At 42.6% G+C, this 25,672-nt stretch overlaps 1 protein-coding gene across 2 annotated transcripts in view; it reads right to left on the reverse strand.

Annotated features, from left to right (window-relative positions):
- Positions 1-9,694: 9,694 nt before the first annotated feature.
- Positions 9,695-25,672, reverse strand: part of grin2db (glutamate receptor, ionotropic, N-methyl D-aspartate 2D, b) — a 65,964-nt gene continuing 49,986 nt past the window's right edge. For both annotated transcript variants that reach the window (XM_085291874.1, XM_085291873.1), the window contains exons 14-16: positions 25,490-25,607; positions 21,388-21,623; positions 9,695-19,290 (exon numbers count right to left, since the gene is read on the reverse strand). In XM_085291874.1, coding sequence (XP_085148000.1) covers positions 16,078-19,290; positions 21,388-21,623; positions 25,490-25,607 — 3,567 coding nt within the window. In that variant the 3' untranslated portion in view covers positions 9,695-16,077. The remainder of the gene's footprint in view (positions 19,291-21,387; positions 21,624-25,489; positions 25,608-25,672) is intronic.

The raw sequence follows: 25,672 nt of genomic DNA on the forward strand, positions 1-25,672 counted from the left end.
TGACTTGCCTAACTGTTGTTTGTGGAATCAGGGGAGAAGTGGTGTCTGAGGTAATCATATCTGCCTGTTAAATTTGTCTCTTCAGAATCAAATTGGCTCTGTTTGCCAGTATTGGCTTCTATTTGCTTTTTTAATGAAGTGTGGTTCGCTGTGTTTTTCAAAGAGAGCAACAAACCTCCACGCCAGTCAGATGAGACATTTGGCAGGCGATTAGGGTCTGTCAACATGGCCTACAAAACTCTCAGTCCTGAAACAAATAAGCCTGCTCTCCATATTTGTTTTACTCCTGACCTGACTCTCAGTGCAATGTGAAATGCTGCAAAGTGGAAAACCGCACGCCTAAACAGAGGCATTTGAGCAAATCAAACATCTAAGCGTGTAAGAGGTGTCAGGTATTAATGTCTTTAATATTACATCACTTTGTGCAGTCGTTTACAAGTTATGATTTTCATTACAACTCTGCTGAACCGGTGTAGTTCCAGGAAGTCTGTCTCTGTCATAGCTTGATTAAAGATGGACTCAAGCTGTGGGATCCCATTTTGAAATATTGAATTTCAGGCGTTCACCATCTTGGTGTTTTGAAACCAAATAAGCAAGTGTGGGGTGGATATGACCAAGGAGCTGAGAAGACTGCACACTCATAAAGTATGCCTTGCCCTAAAGCAAATCCTTCTTTTTTATTTTCCTCTAAATACGGCCATAACTTAGAAAATGAACCTCATGGTGTATTAAAAAAGACTTTAAACTAGCATCTGAAACCATAACTGTAATAGGAACGTGTTTACTGACCTATTAAATCAAGTGAGCCGTAGACTTCTATACAATTAGACTTTTTAGAAATCACAGGAGTTGCCATCTGCTAACACATGCTCTCTTCCATCTTATCACAAGCTGATGTGTGGTCAGGGAATGCTTCTAGTCATATTTCCACTTAGTGTCATTTTCCCTGTAGTTTCCTTTTTACATGTGAGGAAGAAAGAAAACCTACAGTCTATGCCCACGTTAGAAGGGGGTGGTGGATGGCACAACTGCACAGCCTTAAACCAGAAGTTTGAGTCTTGTCTGACAGCTCCTTGGTCACCACGGTTACACTGAGGCGACACCACCAGAGCACTGTTCCTGTTCTCACTGGACCAATTTCAAATGCTGAGTACGTCCTACTGACTCTCAGACTACTACAACTGCATATACAAAAAATGATGCTCAAAGGAGTATCCAGACCACCTACAAGTCCTCAGCTAGGAAGCTAAAAAGAATGCAAGGTTGGCTTTTGCACACTGGCTTCATTTCTCAGATACAAAGAATCTATCCATCGATTTAAATACAACACTAATGTCTCGGGCCCACTAGAGTAAAAATGGGACAGGACCTCCTTATGACTGAGAAAAATGTGGTTGCCTGATGATTGCACAGAATCTTTTGACATTCAGTGACTGTTTGCAAGTATTTGCAGCAGTTGCCCGGAGACTGAACGTGCAAGACCCTTAACTTCTGGGTGATTATTCTCAATTGCAAGGTGTGTGCAGAGGCTGCCTGATGGGATCCAACCTGTCTCTAAATATTTACAAAACTGACTGCAACCACTGCTTTGCAAAAAAATTGCCATCTAATTTATAATCATAGTTTATAAAATAGTTAATAATCTCATTGCCATTTAATCTGTCCTGATGCACTAAAATCACTTCTGAAGACGTGAGTGGTGGCCGACCTGGTCCACATCTTTGCAGAAGCCATTTTTAAAGGTAACTAGATTTTTTAATCTCCAACCAACCACTGTTTTTCCTTTGTATGCCTGTAGCGCAACAAACTGCTTTCCTATTTTGTTTTAGCACATTCTAGCATGCTGCTTCAGCATAATGCTTTCCACTGATGTGTAACTGTGCATTACCATATGCAGAGGGAAACCATATGTAATGGCTCTTGCTTAACTTGAATGATTGTATAAATGCATATGATTTACAAATGTTTTAGAAACTTTTAGAAACACTCAGGCAGTGAGCTTGACCCTGATGTCTGATTGTGTTAACTAATAGTTTTTTATTTACACATCCAACAGCAACAGAGGAACATGAGCATTCGCGTAAATGTAAGTTCACTTTTCTTGTAGCTGTTTTGTTGGGAATACTGAGCGGTACAGACATCTGTATGATGAACTTCTTTCATATACCTGTAGTTATGTATTATACCATTACTTTAAAATAAGGACTTTGTGAACTTTAAACTTCTTTCTACCTTGACCATTTTTTAATTTTGATATATAAAACATTCACCATTGGCAGACCTTGTCTCCACTGGGTATGTGCAAAAGAAAAAAAAACTAACAAGAACTCAAAGCCTCAGCTTTTGGGCTGCAAAACCTTCCTTACTGCTACAAGGAGGAAAAGAAGGTTGTGAACAAAATGCGCTCAAGGGGAAGGATGAAAGCAGGAGGGCAGGGGTTTCAGGGTAAGAGGGGCGATTGGATAATGAGGCATGTGGAGAACAAGGTAAAGTCTGAGGATATCTTAATCTTCATCCCAGTTTTCTAGGATGAATTCCCTTTGGGCAGGCGGCACGCACGCACGCACGCACGCACGCACGCACGCACGCACGCACGCACACGCACACACACACACACACACACACACAAGCAGTGGCAAATAAGGATGTAATACGAATAATTATTGTGTCCTAGATGCGGTGTTAATGTTGTTGCACACATACTAGCTGCACAAGACAGCAAACTTGCATTGCTGTTGATGTGAATGCTCCCTCTTAAGGACTGTCAGCACTGAAACACTGACTTTAGAGACGAATCAAGAAAATACAATTTAAATAGGGTGAACAGCGCCGGCGCTCAGATTAGAGCTGAAATGATTATTCTATTAATTGTTCAGTTCATTCATAGAAAATTACTTTTTTTAAACAAGATGATTCATTCAGTGTTTTTTTTAAAGCCTCATATTCTCTTAAGGCTACTCAAATGTACTACCCTGCTCTCCTCTGTTTTATCTTTATGTAAATATAATATCTATAACTTCGGGATAGTAGGCTGAACTAAAAAGAGGCTTTTAACACATCACCTCCAGCAATCTGCCATTGTGATGGCCGTTTTTTTGGACTATTCTTAGAACAAGCACTTCATTGAGAAAAAAAAACAAACAAAAAACATCATCTTGGGTAATCTGTGTCAGCATGAGCACAATGCAGAACAACAGAAAATACACGTTGCTGTGGTTTACTCTAATGGTTTGAGACGGACTATCCGCAGAGATGCGAATAAATGAGAAAATTTGCATAAAAAATTGCATGTGCATTATTGTGTAAACACCCTCTGTTCTCATTACCATTAAAACTAATCAAATAGCCACAGATTGCAACAAACACTGCTTGGGATGGCCAAAATAAAGGAAGTGCAAACATACAAACACACATTTGTGCACATGTTGTCTCTCTCTTACTCTCTGTCACACACATAAACAAACATTGGTTTTAGCTGTGGGTCAGTTAGCCCATTTGTCCCCGGATGTAGCTCGGTGTGGCTCGTGTGGAAGAAGCGAGAAATTGGCTGTGTAGCTGGGGAAAAAAAGAGCAAGATGAAAGGATGCTTGGATGTTTTTTTAACTTCAGAGATCAAGCTGATGAGTTGTAGAACCCTGTGGCGGAGCATACATGATAAAAAAGAAACAGAGCACTTTCCACATATGCTGTACTGCGTGTCTGAGTGAAGTGTGTGAGATACGCATGGATATAGATATAAAGACAGAAAGAAGATAAGAAATTATATAATAATGTATACATATCAATATGTATAATTATACAAAAATGCATATGGCATGTGCAACAGACAATAAAAGATTAGAAGAAACAATGTAGGAATTCAATCAAATAGTGCAGGAACACACTGGTTAGAAATATTTTAAGGAAGGGATAAACTAGAGAAAGCAGAATATAAATGAAATGACGGAGTCAGTCGGAGGAAACAGAATCAAAAGAAGATCAAAACACAAGATGAAGGAAACCTGTTACTGGCAGAATAGTGAGAAAGATGGAGATTGGAGAGGTGTAGGAGCATGGAGCCACTGCACTGCTTAGCAAGACACAACGCTAGACAGAGGCAGAATGATAGCGACAAAGACAGAAAGAGAGCGAGCGAGTGTTAAGCCCTGCGCTGCAGACATGCGTTACAAATCCCCAGGGAGCCGGTGGCAGATCAGTACAGGATCAATCTGCTGCACCTCAGCAGGGACGCAGAACACTCCTTCAATTCCCGCACACCCTTCATCAATGTGTGTGTCATCATACTGTATGTGTTTGAATACCTGAGGTTGGGTGCGCTAGGGTGGTGGTGTGTGGAGGAGAAGATGGGAAAATTGGGTGTTGGGTTGGGTTTAGTTATTCTTCAGCAGATTAACCCAAACTACAGTACTGCGCAAAATTCTTGAGCCACTTCTCATTTCTTTATATTTTGCGAGGAAAACGTGAAATAGGTCCGATTATCTATTGAAACATAAGCAGTATATAAGGCAAAAACAGAGTTTATAAGTCAAGTCAAAGAAACTTTATTTATATAGCATGTTTTAAACAACCTTCGTTGACCAAAGTGCAAAATATACAAAACGTACACCATAGAAAACAGTTACTAAATTAAAAATAAACTAAAAAAACAAATAAAACAAGTAAATAAGACTGATTGGATAATCAAAGCCAGGGTATTATGCTCAACTAGACCTGAAAGCAACAAATACGTTTTTAAAAGAGTTTTAAAATGACTGAGAGACTGGGAGCAGCTAGTTTAACCTTGGTACTCTGGTACTCTGGTAGGATTTCAAAAGTTCTGTTAAGTAAGGTGGCTCCAAACCATTAAGACTCTTAAAAACAAGTAATAAAACTGGAATGGACTGGAAGCCAGTGTAAGGAGCCCAGTATACGTGTGATGTGATCACACCATGTCTTTCCAGTCGAAAGGCCAGCTGTTGTATTTTGAACAGCTTGCAGGCGACAAAGTAAGGACATATCAGAGCCAACATATAAAGTGTTACAATAGTTTAGACAAAAAGTAAATTATAGTGTGATCTCTCAAAGTCATGTGGCAGGAGGCAGACCTTCACCTTACTGAGAAGCCTTAGTTGAAAGAAACTTGTCTTAACATCAAATTTTAAAGCACTGTCAACTCACACCAAGTTTCTTTGCAAAAAAGCTAAAAGACCGATGGCGCTGTCATATCCATCTAAGAGGTCGGGTTACCCAAATACAATTTCTGTTTTTCTTTTGTTCAGATTAAAGAAGTTTATCTCCAACCAGGATTGTACATCTCTGCGACTGTTTACTAGTGTCTGAATAGAAACATGGCTGTTGGTTTTATAGGCAAATATATCTTTAGGTCATCTGCAAAGCAATGAAAGGAGACATTATGCTTTTTAAAAATGGAGCCCAACAAGCTTGAAAGCAAGTACTTCAAATTATTACCTTTATTCTTCATCACAGCCTGAACTGTCTTAGGCATCTTTCTTGTAATTTCTTTAAGCAGTCTTCAGGAATAGTTCTCCAGGATTCTTAAACAAAATTAAAAACTGTTCTTCGAAACTTGGCTGCCTTTTGTTTGGTTCTCTGTCAAATTGATTTCGCACTGCTTCAATAATTTTAAGGGTGTGTGTGTGTGTGTGTGTGTGGGGGGGGGGGGGGGGGGGGGTGCTCTAGGGAGACCAATCCATGACTGATAGTTCCACTGTGTGTTTTTCTATCCAGCTATGCTCGTAAAGCATTGGCCGTGTCTTTAGGATCACTGTCCTACTGAAAAATGAAGACGCTGCCAATCAGAAGCTTTATAAATGGTATTGCATGGTGGATCAAAATCTGATGGTACTTTTCTGCGTTCATCATCCCATCAATTTTGACAAGATCTCCAACACCACTGTTTTACAGATGTCTGTAGATACTCACAGTTGTACCTCCTATATACAGACGATAAGGAAACCAGAAATTTCTCATTTGGATTCATCGCTCCATAAGACTTGTTGTCACACATTTTCAGTCCACTTCTTTATTATTTTCCTTTCTTGCAGACATGACGTTCAGACACTGTTCATCTACTGTAGATAGTCTTAGGCCTGCCACATCTTTTGTACTCTACTTTTCAGTTTCCTTTTACATTTTCCTCAGTTTTTTCAGTTTTTTCTCTCTGGAAATCACCTTGCTGATACAAAATTACTATTTTTCTGCCTGTTTAACTCTGCTATCTTTTCAGTGTTCATTGATTTAACGAAAGAAATGGGAACAAATTAGGTGTTGTCTCTTATGTGTAGACACAACACATCCTTGAGTTAGGTGCCTTTTACAGGCTTGAATAATTCATACGCAGTGTTGGGAACTTTTAAAATGTATTCCACTACAGATTACAGAAGACATGCCCTCAAATGTATTTTGTAATGTATTCCTTTACGTTACTCAATGACAGTAACGTATTCTGAATATTTTGGTTTACTTTTTTACAACTACATGAATGTACTATTGCTGTGTGATTACTGAAGAATACTTGCCATCCGATTGTTAAGTGATGACGTGACGAATCCTACTTCCGGGCCTAAAGTAGTCTGCGTTTAATATGGCTTTTGTGTTGTTAACATGTTTAATGTTATGTATTTTCTTTTATTTAATCTCAAAAAGCTCCTAAAACAGTCAGTGATCACTGTTGACCTCCCTCGGCTTTTATTACCGCTAATCATTTATTTAAGCTCAGTTTTTAAAATCTTAGGATGTAACTACAGCCCAGCCCATGCAGCAGTATATGAATGACTAACCTCGTATTATGGATGGATTATCTCAGTTGTTCTCCTGGCTGAAGTTTGGTCCTTTTACAGCATCCTGCCATGCGATTACATTTGTTCCTGACCACCGAGAATACTCACGTTAACTTTTATCGAGTGGAAAAAAAGTTAGCTTGTTTATATTATGCTAACATAGCTGTGTCGCTAGCGGTCACGTAGCACATCATTAAATACCAGCTAGCCCAACTTCAGTAACCCTACAAACGTCACTGCTGTTTAGTTTTCTGTCTTCATTTATGTTGGAAATGATAACAGAGCTGTACGTTTTAATTTGTTTCCAAAACCCAGCAGTCAGGACATGCTATATTGTATTTAGATAGAAAATTAGCGAGCTAACTCCCTGCTAACTTCTAACTCCGTTAAATGTCATAAATTCCGTTTTCATGGATGCCTGGATGTTAAATTCAATTGTTACACCTGGTAGAGCAGAACGCTGATCATTTTATTAAAGATGAAAGACTTTAGACAGTTTTTCAACTCTCAGTAATGCCATAGTGATCGTTTGATATATGGACCTGCAGCGGAGTTTAGGTCCAGACACGGCTAGTGACGTCAGACTGAACAACCGGATACCAATACCAACTAGATTTTTAATTCTTAATATAAAATGAGTAACAGTAGGGTGGACATTAGGTAAGGCTGCAATTTTTGCAGTGATCTCGTATAGAAAACAGGTCCCTGGCTCCGAACTGTAGTAAAGGGACCTCTGACTAATACGTTGGGTTGGTGTTGGGCTCGTAGCCGAAAACTAGCTTTGCTCTGCTGTCTGGGTCAACTTTGCTAGTGAGAGACAGAGAGAGGCGTTGAAAGGCTGCTCCAACGAAATTTACTGTTTCGGAGAAAAACACGAACAAAGTGTATACAGTCGAGTCTTAATAGCTCACTTACAACTGGGCTACACTGCCCATGAAGCTACATTCTTTAGGGCTATGCCTGTAAGACTCTGCCTATTGCCTTCATATTAAATCATTTTTTGAATAATAATTTTTACAAATATTTCGTCACATCATTATGCGGGCCGCAAGTAGAGGTGACATGGGCCGCGAGATTGAGACACAGACATTAGAGCCTCTTAGTGCGTGTTTTACTTGGGTTTCCAACGGCGTGAAATTACCAAAAATAGAGAGGGCACAGCCTAACATATGAAACAGGAATAAACCGCCGTGTAATCCATTTATTTCAACAAAGTAACTGTATTCTGAATACCACCTTTTTAAACGGTAACTGTAACAGAATACAGTTACTCATATTCTGTATTTTAAATACGTAACGCCGGTGCATGTATTCTGTTACTCCCCAACACTGTTCATAGGTCAGTGTCGTGGTTTAACCAAAAAACATTCCAATGAAAATGGTCAGACAGAAAGACTGGACTGAAATTAAGAAGAAAAAAAAAGCAGCCAATGTCAAAAGAAAAACTTTGACAGAACTCCAGAAAGACTTGAACCCTTGCACTTTTAAAAATTACAAGAAAATCTGGCTCCTTGGAAGGCAAATATAAAGAGATTAGGAGTGGCTCAAGACTTTTGCACACTACTGTTTTTACTATAAAACTTCCAGAGAAAAGCAGAGTTGAGCAGCATGCACTTAATATAATGTATACTTAATCAAATAAAATTTGTATTCCCGTATTTGACATTCACAAAAGCGCTCAGTGGGAAACTACATCACTGCTGGCATCCAACTGCACACGACTCTAAGATAAATGATGAGACACAATGCAATTGATAGAAGTATCACATGGGAGATCATGGAACAGTTTATCCCCATCTACTCTCCCATCACACTCCCATCATTAGAGAGAAAAGCATAACACTGACCTCAGATCAGTGCTTGGGGACACAATGATCCAACTGCCTGTAACTCAATCTTATTAGAGCGTTAAGTCATTACTGCATGTACACACAGAGGCCTCACAATGCAATTAGCCATTAGCCCATCACACTAACAAAGCACGGCTAATTAGGAGATCACAGGCGCACGGGGAGCTGAACAAAACATATTTAAGACCCCCTCAACGCTCTTATCGAATATCATGTGTCAGGTAATATTTAGATGTTTTTTTCTCGCTTGGCTGTGCCATATCTTTTAATATATTTTCAGCAGTGGCAACTAGATAAGAGATTTTTAAGAAATGGTGATGATGACAATTTCAAAGTCAGTTTCATATAACTTTGTGTTTTCTATATTCACTATTCGTGATAATGACTTCAGTCCATGCAGTTTAAACAGTGGTCTTCCAATACAAACATGCTACAAGAGTCTACAGCTGACATCCTAGAAATTTACATTAGGGAAAAGGTCTGTTGTGTGTGAAATTCTATTCTGATCATCGAAAACACATTTGTTTGTGTGTTTTAGCAGGTCCTGAGCTGGTCAGGCGGCTCTGATTTGTACTCTGTAGCCTGAAGTTGTGGGTTAAGGCAGTGTGTTAGGTGTGTTCCTCTTTTTGAGGGCAAAAGAAGTGGATTATGTTAGGTCAACTCTGGCCAGATCAAAGCAGAAGTCTGACAGGAGCTGAGAAAACTCTGAGGAAAAATATGCTACAGAGCATGCACACACACACACACACACACACACACACACACACACACACACACACACACACACACACACACACACATATACACACACACACATATACAAACACACGCACGCACACTCTGGCAGGACAGCCTGATAGAATGCCAAAGAAACTACTCTTTGAGCTCTCCATAAATTTACTTTGAAGGAGTTCTGACTGAGTAATAGCTTGTATGGAAAATACTGTCACAAGCTAAAACACACTCACACAGACATGCCACGCTCCACAAACACAATCTCAGCGGCCCTTATTTATGAGCGCATTCGAGACAACAGAATTGGAAGGAAACACAGCACCACTGGCATTAATTAAAGAGAATCATATTTTATGAAGCAATTCTCAGGAAGTAAGTGCAGCACTGACCCTCCAGCCCCACCCCAGACAGACAATGTCAAATAAACTAACACATTTAAATTAGGGCATAGACCAGACCAGTCTGGGCTAGGAGCGACATCACCCAACTAGCAACCCGCCTTAGCAACCCATAAGTAGGCCTGTAGTGTTGGCAAGGTTACTAGAGCAAAACTGGGCCTTGTACAATGTCGAAAACACACACATGCACACACACACACACGCACTGGCTGCTGTGGGTATATGTGCCCTGTCACTGTGGTAGGATAAGCTTTTCACAGAGCGACATGCAGACCCTAGACCTGACGAGTGTTAACGTGTGACACTCCGGTATTTCCGTGATATAATTCATGGCCGATTCAGCCAATGAGGACCCTGTTTGAATTCTGGAGCGCCACACGTATTAGTTCCCAGGTCACGGGCCAATAGACAGAGGGAATAAGCTTGAGGCTGCACCAAGATCTCTTACAAACTCAGGCACTACAGCACACTGTACTAGGCTGGACTGGACTGTTGAATGCATGCATTTTGAACAAACGGAAAATCTGATGAATCAAAGCAGATTAAGCCAGCGGGGTAAATCAAAGGAAGAGCAAGTAAAACAAATTGAACTTGGCTATTCAACACAAGAATTGAAGGATTAGAGAGCAAAGCAGAGTGCAGGGCTATACAGAAAACTCAAGAGACCGACAGCTTAAAACAAGCAGAACAGTCATTGTGAATGTACTTAACCTCCACAGGGTAGCTAAATTTGCAAAAAAGACACTTTTAAGAAATAAGTTACAGGGTGTGTTAGTGTGTGTTGAGCGTTTTCAAAGCCAGACATCTACCTGTGTGACATCATCAGACTACTTGAGGCAATGATTCATTTGCAGTGAGGGTTAGGAGAAGATGAAGATTGTTGCTTGAGTGAAGCGGGAACAGGAAAATTTCGAAATAATGCTTTTGATCATTTATGCACATGATACACGTGCATATATGTCACCATAACACAAAAACCTTTTAAATCAGGAATATGAAATTGCAGACAAAGGCTACATTCAGACTGCAGGCAAAGGTGTTCTGATCTTTGTTGTTTTTCTGCTCAGATTTAGATCTGATTTGTGTGTGGATTTGTGTATGTGTGTGTGTGTGTGTGCTCGCGTGTGCGTGTGTGCGTGTGTGTCTGCACAACTTGCATGCAGTCCTATCTTTTCAATTCTAATTTTGACCACTCCGCGTTTTGCTAAATTGGATACAAATCTGATTTTTACTTTTACTCAGTCTGAACAGTGAATTTGAAATGACACACTTTTCTACTTCACTGTGTTGGGATGGAGGTACACTGCTATATAGTTTATCAAAAAAAAATATCCTTAATTTTTTTTTGACCAAATCTGTTTCACTGAGGCTATTCACCTCATAATCCCACCATTGCTGGCTTCAACTGCACTTGCAAGAAAAGAAACACGGCAGGGCTCCATTTTTACCTATTTATTGCATCACAAAGAATGTGACATTTAAGCACCACTGCTGAAGAGTTCTGATGAAAAGCAGTGGTTGGAAATGTGGCATTCTTTGTGGTGCAATAAATAGGTAAAACTGGAGCCCTGCAGTGTGCAAGCTGTTGATTTTTTTCCTTTGCTGTATGCCTGTTTTCAACCTAGCACCTGCCCCTTCTTGGCATGGTGCATTTTTCTAACTTCCACACACTTCTTTTTACAGAAGTGGCGCTGCATCAAAAATGTCAGAACTGAGAAGTCTCTTTCTTCTCATCCTAGCCCTTGTTAACATCTGCTCACAAATTTGCTAGCTTCCACTGCTCATCAGCCTATTAACGATGCTCTAATCGCTGTGTTCAGTGGTCTCTATATTTACAGCAACATTCTGCTTGTAATGCCCTTGGATTTGTTCTTTCTACCATGCAGGTTATTCATACAGGGGTCAAAAACTAATTTAAACAAGCAAAAAAAGAAGAAAAAAAAGAAGAAGAAATGGCAGATGTGAACAAGAAATTCAAACTGAGCACCGAGGCTTGCAGTGTGGAGCCACATCTGGATCCCGACTGGTTTCAGGCTATAAGTGATATGAAGGTGAAGGGAGAACATGCTGAGCAGCACACACAGATAATTTAAAGATTAGGTGATCAACTCAGTATTGACACTCATAGCCATTTCGAGCCAAACCAGTCCAGTCTAGATCAGCATTAACAGCAGACATGTCACCACCATGCTGCCCCTTTTTAAATATTCCAAGTCCTATATCTTAAGGTCTTAAGCTATGCAGAGGGAAGCACAGCGGAACTATGACCATTACTTTGGGGAAAGTGAAGGACATTATGCTATATTACCCAGCAGGCACCAGGTGGTGGCGGTGCAGAGGACACCATGGCAACGCCATGAAAATGCCATGGCAACACCATAGCAACTGTGGCCCCATTTGCTCCCTGGTGGTGTGGTACAGCCCAGACTCACTACAGTGGTGTGGTCGTCAGATACACACTTCAGTCACATCAGTAATAGCAACATTGTTCATTAATTATTTTTTATCAATCAATTAATTGATCATCATCATCAACAATCAGTCAAAAGGAGCAAGAACACAGTATCTACTGGTCTCTGTTTTTTGCTAAGTGAGAGACAGAGTAATGAGCTGATTTAACAAAAAAAAAAAAACAAGAAAGTGATCAAAGGAAACAAAAACAAAGGTCAATGGATGGGTTAATTAACAAAGAGATGTGATCACCATGAGATGCGGCTTTAAAAGAGGAGAGGTGGAGAGTGTTCATAGCTTGTTAATAAAAAACAGGAGAAGGAACTGCAGAGGAGAGCAGTAAAAAGCAAAGAGACAGCAGACTGTGTGGGAGAAACATACTGATGTGTAAAAGCAGCGAATGCCAAAAAAGTCATGTTAGGTAGTACTGTAGAGGAGTGACAGACTGATAGCTATAGTAGATACAGATGAATAGAGAGTTTCGACTTTTACTTGTCTTTTTTGTCACAGGCACTAATGTCTTCACAGTCATATAGGAGGAATCAAAATTCAAAAATGATTTCAGTGTCTAGGATCGCTACAAAGCTAAAACATTTAAAACTATTTCATCTAACACTTCCTCCAAATATACCAAACTTAACTAATATATATATATACCTGTATGTATATATATGTATATATTTATTTGTACATATATATTTCTTTATAGATAAATGATAGAATTCAAATGATAATTGAATACAATAAAATATCTCAGTTAAATCACAGTATAACATGGTACATTCTCAAAAACATAGTATATTTTTAATATATTCTTTTTTTTCTCAGCATAAAATAAAATAAGTAAAACAAAATAAGCCAGAGGGTTTTTAAGAGTCACTTCTGTTCATGCAGTCACAGACTTAAGTATTAGCGCCTCAATAGAAATCAATAATGCTCAATGACATACCAGGTTTAAACCCTGTTGATTGGTTGGAAAGAACCTTGTTCTAGTGTGCAGGAAGCAGTCGCACTGTTGACGTGTTTTCCACTGTTGGGGTGCAGAGTAGAGCGAGCTTGCTATCTCACTGAAAGGTGGCTGTCCTGGGTCCTAAGCATTAGCTAAAACTGAACTACACAACCCTCCCACCACAAATCTTTGAGGTTTCATTCAGCTAAACATGCAATGATTCCGGGGCTTTCCAAAGAATGGGAAACGGCAAAAGCATTTCTCTAAAAACAGCGACAGATTGTTTTTAAAAATTGCCCCACGCAGACTTAGAAAAAAAGCAATCCATGTGCAGATAAAAGGTACAGTCTGGCCTCACTGCAAGGCAAAGGAGTTAAAAAGGGGGATACAAGAAGGTCGACTAACCCTTCGATCTGTGACGACATGCACAAACACAACGCACAGCCCATGACATAGCAGGTCAACCCCCTCCCTCCTTCTAACCCTTATCAACAGCATCCAAAAAAAGAAAAACAAAACGAAAAGCTACAAAGTCTAAAAGTAGGTGTTCTTTTGCTACATCATGTCAAAGCTACATTCAACTACGACAGAAGAAGAGCTGGGCTGTGGCTGGTCTTAGCGTGAGAGATGAGGTGGATTATGAAAATACAGAGTCTATGCACTGCATTATTGGCACAGTTTACACAGTAGATGGCTTTTTGCACAGCTCACAGAAGGTGCAATGCTACACAACACTACCCTCTCTGAAACACATTTTTTAAATAGTCATACTGGTCAGCTACAGCCTGGTGCTTTGGACGTACAGACCTGATCACAATCGTATCTGACCAGGTTAGATGAAATTTGTCCTACCGATAAGAAAATAATTGAACGAATGGAACACCTCTGATTGAACTTGAATGTGTCCGATGCAAAAAGATGTGCTATTGCATCCATGTCACATTGGAGGTGGGAATATTGCTCAGAGTCAAACAGTCATCTGATAATCTTGATAACGCGAGTTATCACTGACTGCATTCAGTGAAGTGTCAGCTAGTGTAGGTGCACCTCAAAACGTTCACAGTATATATATCGTTCAGTCTTATTTGCCAAAAGGAAACAGCCACAGCGGGCAGTTTCCTCAGCACAAGTGTCGTGGTACTTAAACACTGGTTACAGTGGATTTTATTCTCCGTTATAGCAACATGACTTCAACATTAAGTGAATAGTTACACCAACAAAATATGGTACCTGGAGATTGTGCATGCACAAGTGTGGCACACGTGTTTGAAAAAAATATATAATGAGGAATTGTGCTTCTTATAATCCATCACCTACAAACTCTGCCAAGGTACAATAGAGTAGCAACATAAAATCACATCCTAAGAGAGCTTTTTCCAATGCACTGCACTTTTTTTTTTAACTCTCCTCGGCTCCTCAGAATAAATCCTGACTGGCCACTTTCATAAAAGTAATAAAGTTTATAGCTAAACAACCCTTCCTCCGTATCATGTACTTACAACTCCTGCTTCCAACTCCTGCCTCCTGCACAATTGTCTCATAAGCTTATTTGAATATTATGCAGCCATCTAGTGCCAATTACAGATATTGCACCAATCATCCTCTTGATCCACTTCCATGAGGGTGAATTATGCGCAGTTTGCATGTGGAAATAAAAAATGGGATTTCATCTGTGAAGACGGATAACTTGCAAACCAATTTTACTTAAAAGCTCTTCACTTAAATTTGGCACAGCTGTTGAATCATTCCCACTTCCAACACTAGCCACATCCAGCCTCCTCTTTATTAAAACACTAACACAATCAGATATTGATAGAATAAAAAAGAGGGCATGGGGAGAAAAGTCTGAATAAGAAAAGAAAAGACAGACATGAAAGAAAATCTGCTACATGTCTTTTTTGTTCTTATTGTTATTTCTCTTTTTGATCTCCAGTTTGTTATTCAAATATGCTGATACTCAACTGTGTTCAAGCATTACAAGCTCCAACAGGGAAGAGGAGAAGTTGTTCCTTTTCTCTCTGATTGGTTAAAAGGGTTTCTAGTAAAACATGACATCACGTAGATGGTCCTGGGGTAGAGCTAGATGGGTCTGATGGTGTCATGAGGTCAAAGGGCAAATAAGTAGCACTGTCCTCACTGCCCAGTGAAAGGTGATCAGGCAGACAGTGCATGAGAGAGGTGACTGCATTGCTTTTCATATCATCTGATTTACAAAAGGGAAGAGGAAGGAGTGGTCTCTCCAACACATGACAAGCAGTCCTCCAGTCCAGTTCAAAAGCCAAAAGCCAGACAGGAGAGGAAGCCAGACACAACAACTATTCTGGCATCTTTTTGGAGAAGGTGGGTCTTTCCTCATCCCACCGAGGTGTGTTCTCAAAGCCAGAGGGAGGGAGACGTTTTGAGCATTTTATCTGTGTATGTGTGTGTGTTCGTGCGTGTGTGTGTGTGTGTGTACAAACATGACATCATTACTCACAGGTTGGAGACTACTGTTATCCACAGTTGTGACTCGGGGAGGGGAGGAGAACCGAAGATGACATCACAAAGCTCATTTCTGAGCAGAGAAGAAGTTCTGGGGCTGCTGTCCCCGGAGATGCAGCCTCGCCTTCACTCTCATCATCATCGTGGGAACCATCCAGGCGCACATAGCTCACCCTGGTATGGCGTCTCACTGTCGCCCTCACTAGAACGTGTACAATGGAGCGGGTGGCAGCAGTGTTGCTCTCACACTGGCTCGTGTTAACAATAGAGCTACTGTCCGTATCAGCTCCAGCAGTGGTAGTTGCTAATTGATTGCCTGTGGTCACCTGGGCAGCCATATCTCCGACGTCATCCCTGGCTCCAGCTGCCATGGCACCACGGTTCTCAACAGCAGTGGTGCTCGCTCTCACGTCTCCCTCTCTCCTCTCCCCCTGTCATACCTCGCTCTCCAGGCTAGAGAAGTGGGCCGACCCTCGACGTGAGCACAGGCTCTTGGCTTTGAGTGGCAGGTGGGGAGAGTAGAACCTCCGTGGCTGTGGCACAGAGCGCAGTCTCTGATATTGGAGTTTGGCACTGGCTGAAGCCGGAGCCTGGGCCTGGCCTTCCATCCCTACCCCTGCTGGTGGCGAGACAGAGGATGAGGAGGGTGGAGGTGGGATGGGCATCGGGAGGGACGTGGGAGACATGGACGGCTGCTGTGGTGGTGACGGTGAGGGCTGAGGCGGATGGTCTGTGGGCTGTGTGCTAAGGCTGAGGTTAGATTGGCTGCCTGATTTGGCCTGGCTGGAATCGGGTTTGGGGGGCAGCGGCTTAGGACGAGAGACACCGCTGAAGCTGTGGCAGTGGGGGAGAAGCTCTTCCTGGCTATGGGAAAGTGCTGTGGATCCTCTCTTGGAATGGGAGGTGTGTGAGCGGCTGTGGGGATGTGGATAAGGATGGGGTTGGGGGTAAAGGCTACAGGAACACATGGTCGCCCGTGGCGCTTCTTCCTCCCTTTCCCTAGATCGTCCCTTGTTCTTCCCTCCTCCACTCTTCCACTTTTTCTCACCCTTCACAGGAATTTTGTCCATAGACCAGTATCGTCGAGGTGGAGGGAAGGCTGCTGGAGGTGGTGGCCACTGCGAACCCAAACCCCCACTCCCTCCCCCAGAACCCCAACCAACACCTGGTCCCGATCCCCAGAAATCAGCTCCAATCCAGCCTTCTGCTCTAGTTCCTAGTAATGAATCATCTCGACTGTTGACACTGCCCCCTTTCTCTCTGGAGGGGTAGGTACCAAAGAACCAGCCTCCTCCTCCTATGCCCCCTATCCCAGTGACACTTCCCCCTGAACCTCCCTCCCAGTATCTTTCAAAACGGCCAAACTCCCCCGACGAGCCCTCATCTGAGTAACTGTCCTCTGCCCTGGCCCTGGCCCTCTCTGACTCAGAGACGGCCCCCCTACCTGCCCTCCTTCCCCTGCCCTCCACCCGTTCCCTCACTCCATCCCTCTCCTCCTCTTCCTCCTCCTCCTCATCATCATCATCGTCATCTTCAGAGTCCCACTCATGGAAGGATAGCCCTTCTCTTGTGTGTGCTTTCTCTTTTTCATAACGCATTAACAAAGGACGCCGTTCTCCAAGCCTGCCGCTATCATCTCTATCCATCCCCCCACTTCTTCGCCGCTTAGAGGACGGAAGAAGCGGATGGAGGGATATTGGAGGAGCATTAGAGTCACCTCCTCTTCCATTTACCCAAAATTTGACGGACGCAGGGAGCTTGTTCAGGTTAGGATAGCGCTTACTGGGTGTACGATGCCTTGAATGAGAGTGTGAGGATTTAGGGCGCCTATCCCTGCTTCTTCCACTGTCCTCCTCTTCCCTGCCATTGCCCTCATCTCCTCCTTCTCTTCTACATCTCTCCCTATCTCCTTCCCATGAATCGCGCCCCTTTTCCCCAAATGTGCTCCGATACTGCGCAGAAAATGAAGAGTAGTCTTGTATTCCTCCTTCCCTCTCTCCCTCTGCCTCTCCTTCCCTGTCTGGCTCTATATCACCCTCCTCTGTCTCAGACCGCTTTCCCCCTGTTGATTTCTTCCTTTTCTTTGTTTTAAGGGCCTTCTTCTTCCTCTTTTTTACTTTTCTACGCTTCCTTTCTCTCTCTCGCTCTCTTTCCCTTTCTTCTCGCTTTTTCCTCTTTTTGTTCTTTTTCTTTTTCTTCTTCTCCTTTTCCTTCTCTTTTCTTCTCTTCTTTTCCCTTTTTTGCCGCTCAGCATCTCCACCTGCTCCACTCCTCTCTCTCTCACTCCAGCTTGCCCACCACTCTTGGAGCTGAGACAGTTGGCTCCCACCTCTTTCTCTCCCTCGTTCCCTTTCTCTGTCACCCCAGGACGTGCGTGGTTTCCTGGGGGGTATGGGTGGTGGCAGGCGGCCGTGACTGAGAGAACGAGGCCGGATGATTGAGCGCTCCCTCTCTCTTCCCCTCCCAAGGAGGAGGCTTGACTCTTCTGTCAGCTCCTCATCGTCATCATCATCCTCTCCATCTATTCCTCCAGTTCTGTCCCGTGTGCTCCTGGAGGAGCTGTAAGAGTAAGTAGGAGAGGTGGAGCGAGAAGATGAGGCAGATGACGACGTGGATGTGGATGATGTGGTTGACGAAGAGGACGAGGATGTATAGTGCAAGGATGCAGAGGGAGAAGGAGGGGTATAGGAGGGGCTGAGGGGTACCGGTACAGGAAGTGAGAGTGGGGGAGAGAGGGGGCGTGCCCTCCTCCCTACTCCCTCCCTCACACCATCTCGTGCTCCTCCCCTCCGCCCTAGGGGCAGAATGTTCTCATATAGTGGCCCCCCGGACTCTTTGGGCTTCTTAGGCCTTCGTTTCCTCAAGAAGGATGAGGGGAGAGGGGGGGAGGGGTGTGGCAGCGGGGGTGTAGGAGGTAGAGGTGCCTGACTCTTAGGAGGCAGTCTGGGAGTGCCCAGAGGTTTAACAGCCCCTTTCCCCTGACCCCCGCTGCCACCTCCTACCACCTTCTTCCCCACCCCATGGTCGATGCCCTTCTCTGAGTAGAAGGCCACACTGGCTGGAGGGGGCTGAGGGTGGCCCCTGGGCATAGTCTTGGGGGTCTGGGACCCTGCCTGCTGCTCCATGCAGGGCCCCAGTCCCTCAGGGTCAATGGGACCATAGTAACGCTTATAACCATCAAGTCCCCCAGCCCCTCCAGCAGTGGAAGCCCAGTTTGGTGGGACTTTCTGAGCAAAGGGTCCCATGTCACTGATACCCCCCCTTACAGCCATTGGGTTGGTGGCTGTAGCAGATTTGGGCAGCCTCCAACGATCCACCACAGCCAGTCTGCGGTCTGGTCGTGGCAGGAAGGTGGAGCAAGGTAGGGGCGCACCAGCTATCGGTGTGTTAGCTGGACCCAGTGCTGTCCCAGAATGCACCACGGTGGGAGGAGAGCCCGGTAGAGGTGTTTTGTACACGGGCTGCGGTTGCTGCGGTTGCGGTTGTTGCTGCTGTTGCGCCATTGCAATTGCTGGGTTGGTCAAAGACGTTGAGACAACATGTGACTGTGACGGAACTGTAACCATTGCTGTGTGGTGATGCGTTGGCAGACTTTTAGCTCCACCTGTTGCTGTTTCATCCTCAAAGCTACAGCAGCTGTACATGCCCTAAGACAAAGAGAGAACAAATACAAAACTAGTCACTTAAAAGGCTAAAGAATCAAATGTATTCTCCCAAATAAATATCAGGACATAATTAATTAAATCTTGCTTTGAAGAGGGAATAAATGTAAGTATATTAGGGATGTAACAGTTTTTTAAATTCACGGTTTGTTTCATACCTCCTCACCTGAAGCATCTTTAAACATTTAAGCTGTCACTAGATTAGCAATGCTTTAATCAGGTATTAAACGCCACAGCTCCACATGGCTAATTAGCATTCCATTCAACACCCAGATAAGCTATTTCTCAATTCTTATTGTACCAACATGCTTGCCACAACACCGCAAAAATATGTTAAACTGTTAACTGTGAATTTCACCAGAAAGCTTGGCTAACATTCCAATAGCTAACAGCTGGTAGCTTAGCAGCTCATTGATCAAGTGAGCGTTCCATTTCTCCACCATGGCTGTCACAAAAGCCTCCTGGGGGTAGCCTGTCCCATAACCCACTTCAGCGTTTACATCCACGCTCTGCATTCCACTTTTACATTGCTTCTTTTCAGTGTCTTATCATGCCGCTATAATAGCAATAAAGCTCCCCTCCAATGTCACTTGACTAGAGTGCTGTTAATCTTATAATGCCCAACACCACTGGATAACAGCATGGACAGATCCAGGCAGAATGGAAATGACTACATTTGCTCAAGTACTTTACTAAAGGTTTATTGTAATTGTACTTAACTATTTCTATGTTATGCTACTTTCTGCTTTTACTCTACTATATTTTGGATCCAAATAGTTTACTTTGTAGTTCATATCATTTATTTTAAACCTTTAGTTTCTTATTATTTTGCAAATCAATTGCAATTTTACATCAGCCATATTAAGTAAGTTCAATCATATATAAAAGTAATTAAAATCATCAGCAGTTGGAAAATCAGTGAGATATATACACACATAAATGATCAATAAATGTGATCCAGTAATACATATATAGATACATATGTAGTAATCTGAAAAGTGCCATTCTACATAATGAGCTTTACTACTTTCAGTACTTTCGATATATTTTGATTATAAAACTTAAGTAGGATTATAACTTTTATTAATAAAAGTCTTAATACTTTTTCCCACATTTTGCAAAACAATTATCTAACACAAAATTATATTTTAAAACTTGTGCATCATCACTTTTCACTTAACAAATCTGTAATTGCACACAGGGGTGCAGTCTGAAAATCATGCCCAGTGTTTTCTGTGCCAATTTGCTACACTGATTTTATTTCTGATTAAATATTCTAATTTGCTTTTGCTGCTTTACTCTAAAATCCTGGAAATGCTCCTGTGGGTGAGGACCTCAAGAACGATGGCAGTTTACATTGCAAACTGTTTGACTAAACCCCCTAAAAGTGACAGCTACAAAAGTTACAAAAGGCACAGTATTTTACTGTATATGTAGCTTACATTAAAGATAATGAAGGAGCGAGGAAGAGCAGAACAGAATAAGAATGGAGCGCGTAAGAATAAAACGCTATCCATAAACTTACGGTGTTTTAAAGAAATGCAAATTTGCCGTTTTCAGTTTTACATTCATTACTATTTATAAGTACAGCTGTGCGCAGCACGGTTAATAAAATGCATTCATAAATGCATAAACTGAGACCACAGTAGTGGGAAATGGATAATTTGTCAGTGAAGCTACAATAATTACATACATGGAGTCGGTTGTTTCTGTCAAGGTCACTGTCAGAGGAAGAGGATATCCAGTATGTGAGCAGAATTGAATTTCAATTAATCTCCTGAATTGACAGAGGGGAATTGAAATGACCCCAAAGCTCACAATTTCTAACACTCACGCTTAGTAACAGGAAACGTCACACACAGGATCATGCTTACACATGTGTGTTCAGATGGTGACAAGCACAGCCTTCTGTCTACCATCATGTTGCCAGATTTAGCACAAAAAGAGGTTTTCAGGGTGAAAATGGCCGTCGACACATGGACATAAAACACATTGACAGCCAGAATGTCTTCAAAACAGTGAGAAATTTAACATGTTTGCACATTAAGAAAAAACCCAACACACGAAGGGGAAAACACTTACCCTGCTGATTGCCAAGAGAAAGTCCAATTTTCCAGAACTAGTGGCCATGCAGTGGCGCAGCTTCCAGTACACTAAGTGTTCCCAGGCAAACACCAGCAGGCTGAGGCCCATAGCCACCAGCAGCATGTAGAAGACCCCAGCCATGTTGTCAATGTCCAGTTTACTGCTCATCACCTCAATTTTGTCATTATGGCAGATACCTGACAGCCAGAGGCGCTCCAGCATCTCAATCTCATCTGGAAGGGAAGGATGAGGATAAAGGATAGAAGAGAAGGGGGGTAGCGAGTGAAAGTAGAGGGAATGAAGGGAAAGAGACAATAGGATTTTAGTTAGTTTAAGGAGACAGACAGACAGACAGACAGACAGACAGACAGACAGACAGACAGACAGACAGACAGACAGATAGATAGATAGATAGATAAGCACTGAAGTACAGGTCTGTAGGCTTGTTTTTTGCCCATTATCCAAGGTGACACTTCAAGGTCAGAGGTCAGCAATACAAAGAACAGAGTCCAAAACAACAAAGAGAAAGGGGACTGAGACAGAGAGGGGGAGAGGGTCCAAAACAATGAAGAAGCACTGAGAAGCAAAATGGCATCGACAACCTAATCTCAACATTGTAACCCAGAGTAAATGAGGAGAAGAGAAGAGAGACCAGGAGCCACAGTGAGATGGCTGGATAGGTTGAGCGAGCATGGAAAAGTGTAAGAGCGGTAATGAGGGAGCCTTAGAAAGAGAGAGGAGGAACGGCATTCTCTCTCCGTCCACGAACGTGTCAGGGAGAATGAGACAGACAGAGTTAGAGAGGGCTGCAAGAAGGAAAACAGAGATGGAGGGCTGTGTGAGATTGTGTCATCATGACAAACAGTGGAACGCTCCTCAGCTTGAAGAGGATGGGAGGAGAGAAAAAGAGGAAAAATGTGAAGAGAGAGATTTGATAGAAAATGGCAGAGATGGGGAGAGAAGATCATAATCAGTTAATTGTGCTGGAGGGATGGTCAGGATCCTCACCCAGGTGGTAAGCTCTGGGGGTTTTAAGATCCCCATCTAATAACCAACCGAGAACCAACTTTTTACCCATAACTATATCTTTTCTTAACAAATCTGAGTTTCCAGGCTAAATGTGTGACTGGCTACAGGGGTTACTGGTGTAACCATAGTGCTGATCATTTACAAGATGCGGCGCATGATTCATGTTAGAGTTATATCATGACTAACAGAAGTCATAATGAGAGCTTTCTGTCGCACTAATAACAACGGCCCGATGAGCAGTGCTGCGATAACCAGGTATGAAGTTGCCTTCACTGCACACTGCACTCTCTGAACTATTTCAAATGAAAAGCAAGAGCAGAGTTTAAAAGCTGACAAGTCACACATCTAGTCGTAACACTGCACTTCTCTTCGAAAACTCAACCTTTTGCCTTTTCATTTGTGCCATCATTAGCCCTGCTCGCGTAGCTTAGATGAAGCTGATGCAGTCATCTGTGTGAACTGGTTAATGTGTCTCCTGTAGAACATCATCAGCCAACAGGCCGTAGCGTCCAGCTACATCAACAGATGGACACACTGCTACTGCAGCCCGCTGGCAGTTTAAGGTAACAACTCACTGTCTTATCTTATGCTCACACTTTTTTAGACACAATGTCTGTTTTTAACTCTATAATGTAGTCCCCACTGTGGAGAATTCATTGGAATTATTGACCTTCAGTGGCAGTTGTGTGTCCAAACAGGAGCCCGATTTGGAAACATCAAATATCTTACTTGAGGGTGCAGATAAACAGGTAGTCCCACAAGTGTCCTGTACTTCACAAGTCTCAGCTGAATGCTTTCTCCGATCTCTCGCTCTCATTTCCTGGCTCTGCTGCCATTTGACTCCGAGTGATTCATCTTGTGCTTCTTCGTCTCCCTCATGAATTGGACTCTTTTTTCAATGTGCATGTTTCTTCTCTCCCTTAGACCTTTATGATGGCGGTTGTCTCTGCCTCTAAGTCACAGCCAGCTCAGGTCTGCCAAATCTGACAGGTGTGTCAAATCCACACTACCTATGTCGTTTCTGGCAGGTCAGGTCAGGTAGAGCTGGCGACACTGCAAACACGGAGCTGGCAGCGCACCACAAAGACATTATTTAATAAGAGAAAAACGTATTTGTGTGTGTGTGTCTAAGTGTGTGGGCGAGTGTGCATATGTAAATGTGCAAGTGTACATTTGCATTTTGCACTGTGCCAGATGGGGCATCATGCCAGACATGTCCAGAGACACTGAGCTCCACAGCTGTTGAGCAGCAAACCATGACCCGTACAATCCCATGCTTTTATCGCAACATGACAAACCTCTCTGCATTCATTGCAAGATTTCTGGGGGAAAAAAAAATTAAAAATCTGCCAGCCAAGAGCTAAAAACCCAGCTTCTCACATTTTTAATATCTACTCACTGAATAATATATTATTAGAATCAAAATCATGATACTATGCAAAATACAGGAGTGGATCTGATAAGAAGGGGAAAGGGAAATCTTGTTACTCAGCAGTTTTGATTTATCACGAAAAAACGTTGTAGTGAGATCAATGGACCAGCTCTTAAAGCTGTGGTATGAATCACAAGAGGTGACAACAAGGAGAACAATGTGCTCACATTGGAGAAAGCAGTGGAAAGTATCTCGGGTGCTCTGCTATCCTCTAATTCAGTTGTAAAAAAAAAATGATAGCACTCAAACACAGCATGGTACAATAATGATGTAACACTGTGACACGACTTAGCCCCGCTGAAGGTGCGACGCTGAGTCCTTGAGCCGCAGGGCGATTGTTGAGATGCAGCCTTTGAGGGCACGCTGAATGCGAGCCCCCCAACCCCCCACCCCCTGCTGCTCTCCGCATCCAAACAAACTAATCCTCTTCCTTAGTAATCCACTCCAATAATGCCTTCCTACAACTACAATTCTCAACATTCAACACCACCCTGTAACTAGATCCATCCAGCGTGCACAGCTGTTAAGGGTTTGTGCTACAATGAACATAAGCAAGGACAAGGAAATCTATCAAGAATTAAAAGAAATGACAAACACTGCATGTCAAGGCTGTCTGGGCTTCCTATTTTTCTAGCTAACACACACACACACACACACACACTCGCATCCTTTTCCAGGTCCAGCTATTCAGCTCCAGACGCCAGTCTTATTTAATAGATCTTGGCACCAAATTGGCATTATCAGTGTGTAAGCAGCTAAAGCGTCTGCATGCCAGAAACAGCTAAAGGGCTTTGTCCGCCACGCCATAAGCAAAGCTGATTTAAAACACGAGAAAAAGCCAAACAAGCGGCATCCGACTGAGACAATAAACGTGTGTGGCGGACTGTGTAAAATGACAATCAAGCATTAGTGTACCGACGACTAAAAACAGATTCTCATGTGCTAATCACGAGTGTGTAAAGTAGACAAAGCGCACTAATAACATCTCTATTTAATGATAGTTGTTTTTTATACCTCGTTTTACTTTCCTATTCAGAGCATTTTCAGGTGTTTCTTTTCACTTTTTTGCCACACTTCCTCACTTTGTATGTCAGTTTCAGCTAATCTGCAATAGGTATAAATCTGTCACCACCACACAAGTTGTGACTTTCTTTTTTTTTTTTTTTTTTACAACAGTGACTCACACAAGTAAATCTTTTTTTTTTCTGTTAGCTTTTCAAACAGGGAGAAAAGGAAAGCCAGAGAAATTCAGACAGGTTTGTACGAGAGTAGCGAGACAGTGGGGGAGGCAGACATCAACACAATCAAGTCATTTTTGCTAAGAAACAAACAAACAAAACAATTTTCTTCTTGCTCTGTTGTTTCTCCTCCTCTCCTCTGGCCAATAAAGAGATGTGCAAACCTCTTTAAAAGTGCCATCGGCCCTCTCCTACGCACTCTTATTCCCTGTGTCACAATCAAAACACCTTAGAGCCTTCAGCCTCTCCACACACCTTACACTCCCCCCGTCCACCACTCCACATCCTCTCATTCATCTACCCCCTGGGTATCCTTTTCATTTTTACTGTAACCTTCTCTTTGCTCCTGCATTGTCCTAATTATTTTCATCTGAACCCCTCCCCTCCTCACAGTCCTCACCATCTCCCACCAGCTGCAGCAGGGCCAGGTCAAGAGGACGTTTCCAGCGTGAGTTTTTGTGCAGGGCGATACCGTAGCCTGTGGTGGCAAAAACCTTCCCCGAGCCTATGGTCATCACCTTGAAAGAGAGGACAACGAGCAGAACTTGAGAAACCCACCGAGGTGAATGCATGCCGCATGCAC

The sequence above is a fragment of the Mchenga conophoros genome, linkage group LG11 (assembly GCF_057382185.1).
Source record: "Mchenga conophoros isolate Kocher_MC1m ecotype Shallow Benthic linkage group LG11, M_conophoros_male_GT1.1, whole genome shotgun sequence".
Taxonomy (NCBI): domain Eukaryota; kingdom Metazoa; phylum Chordata; class Actinopteri; order Cichliformes; family Cichlidae; genus Mchenga; species Mchenga conophoros.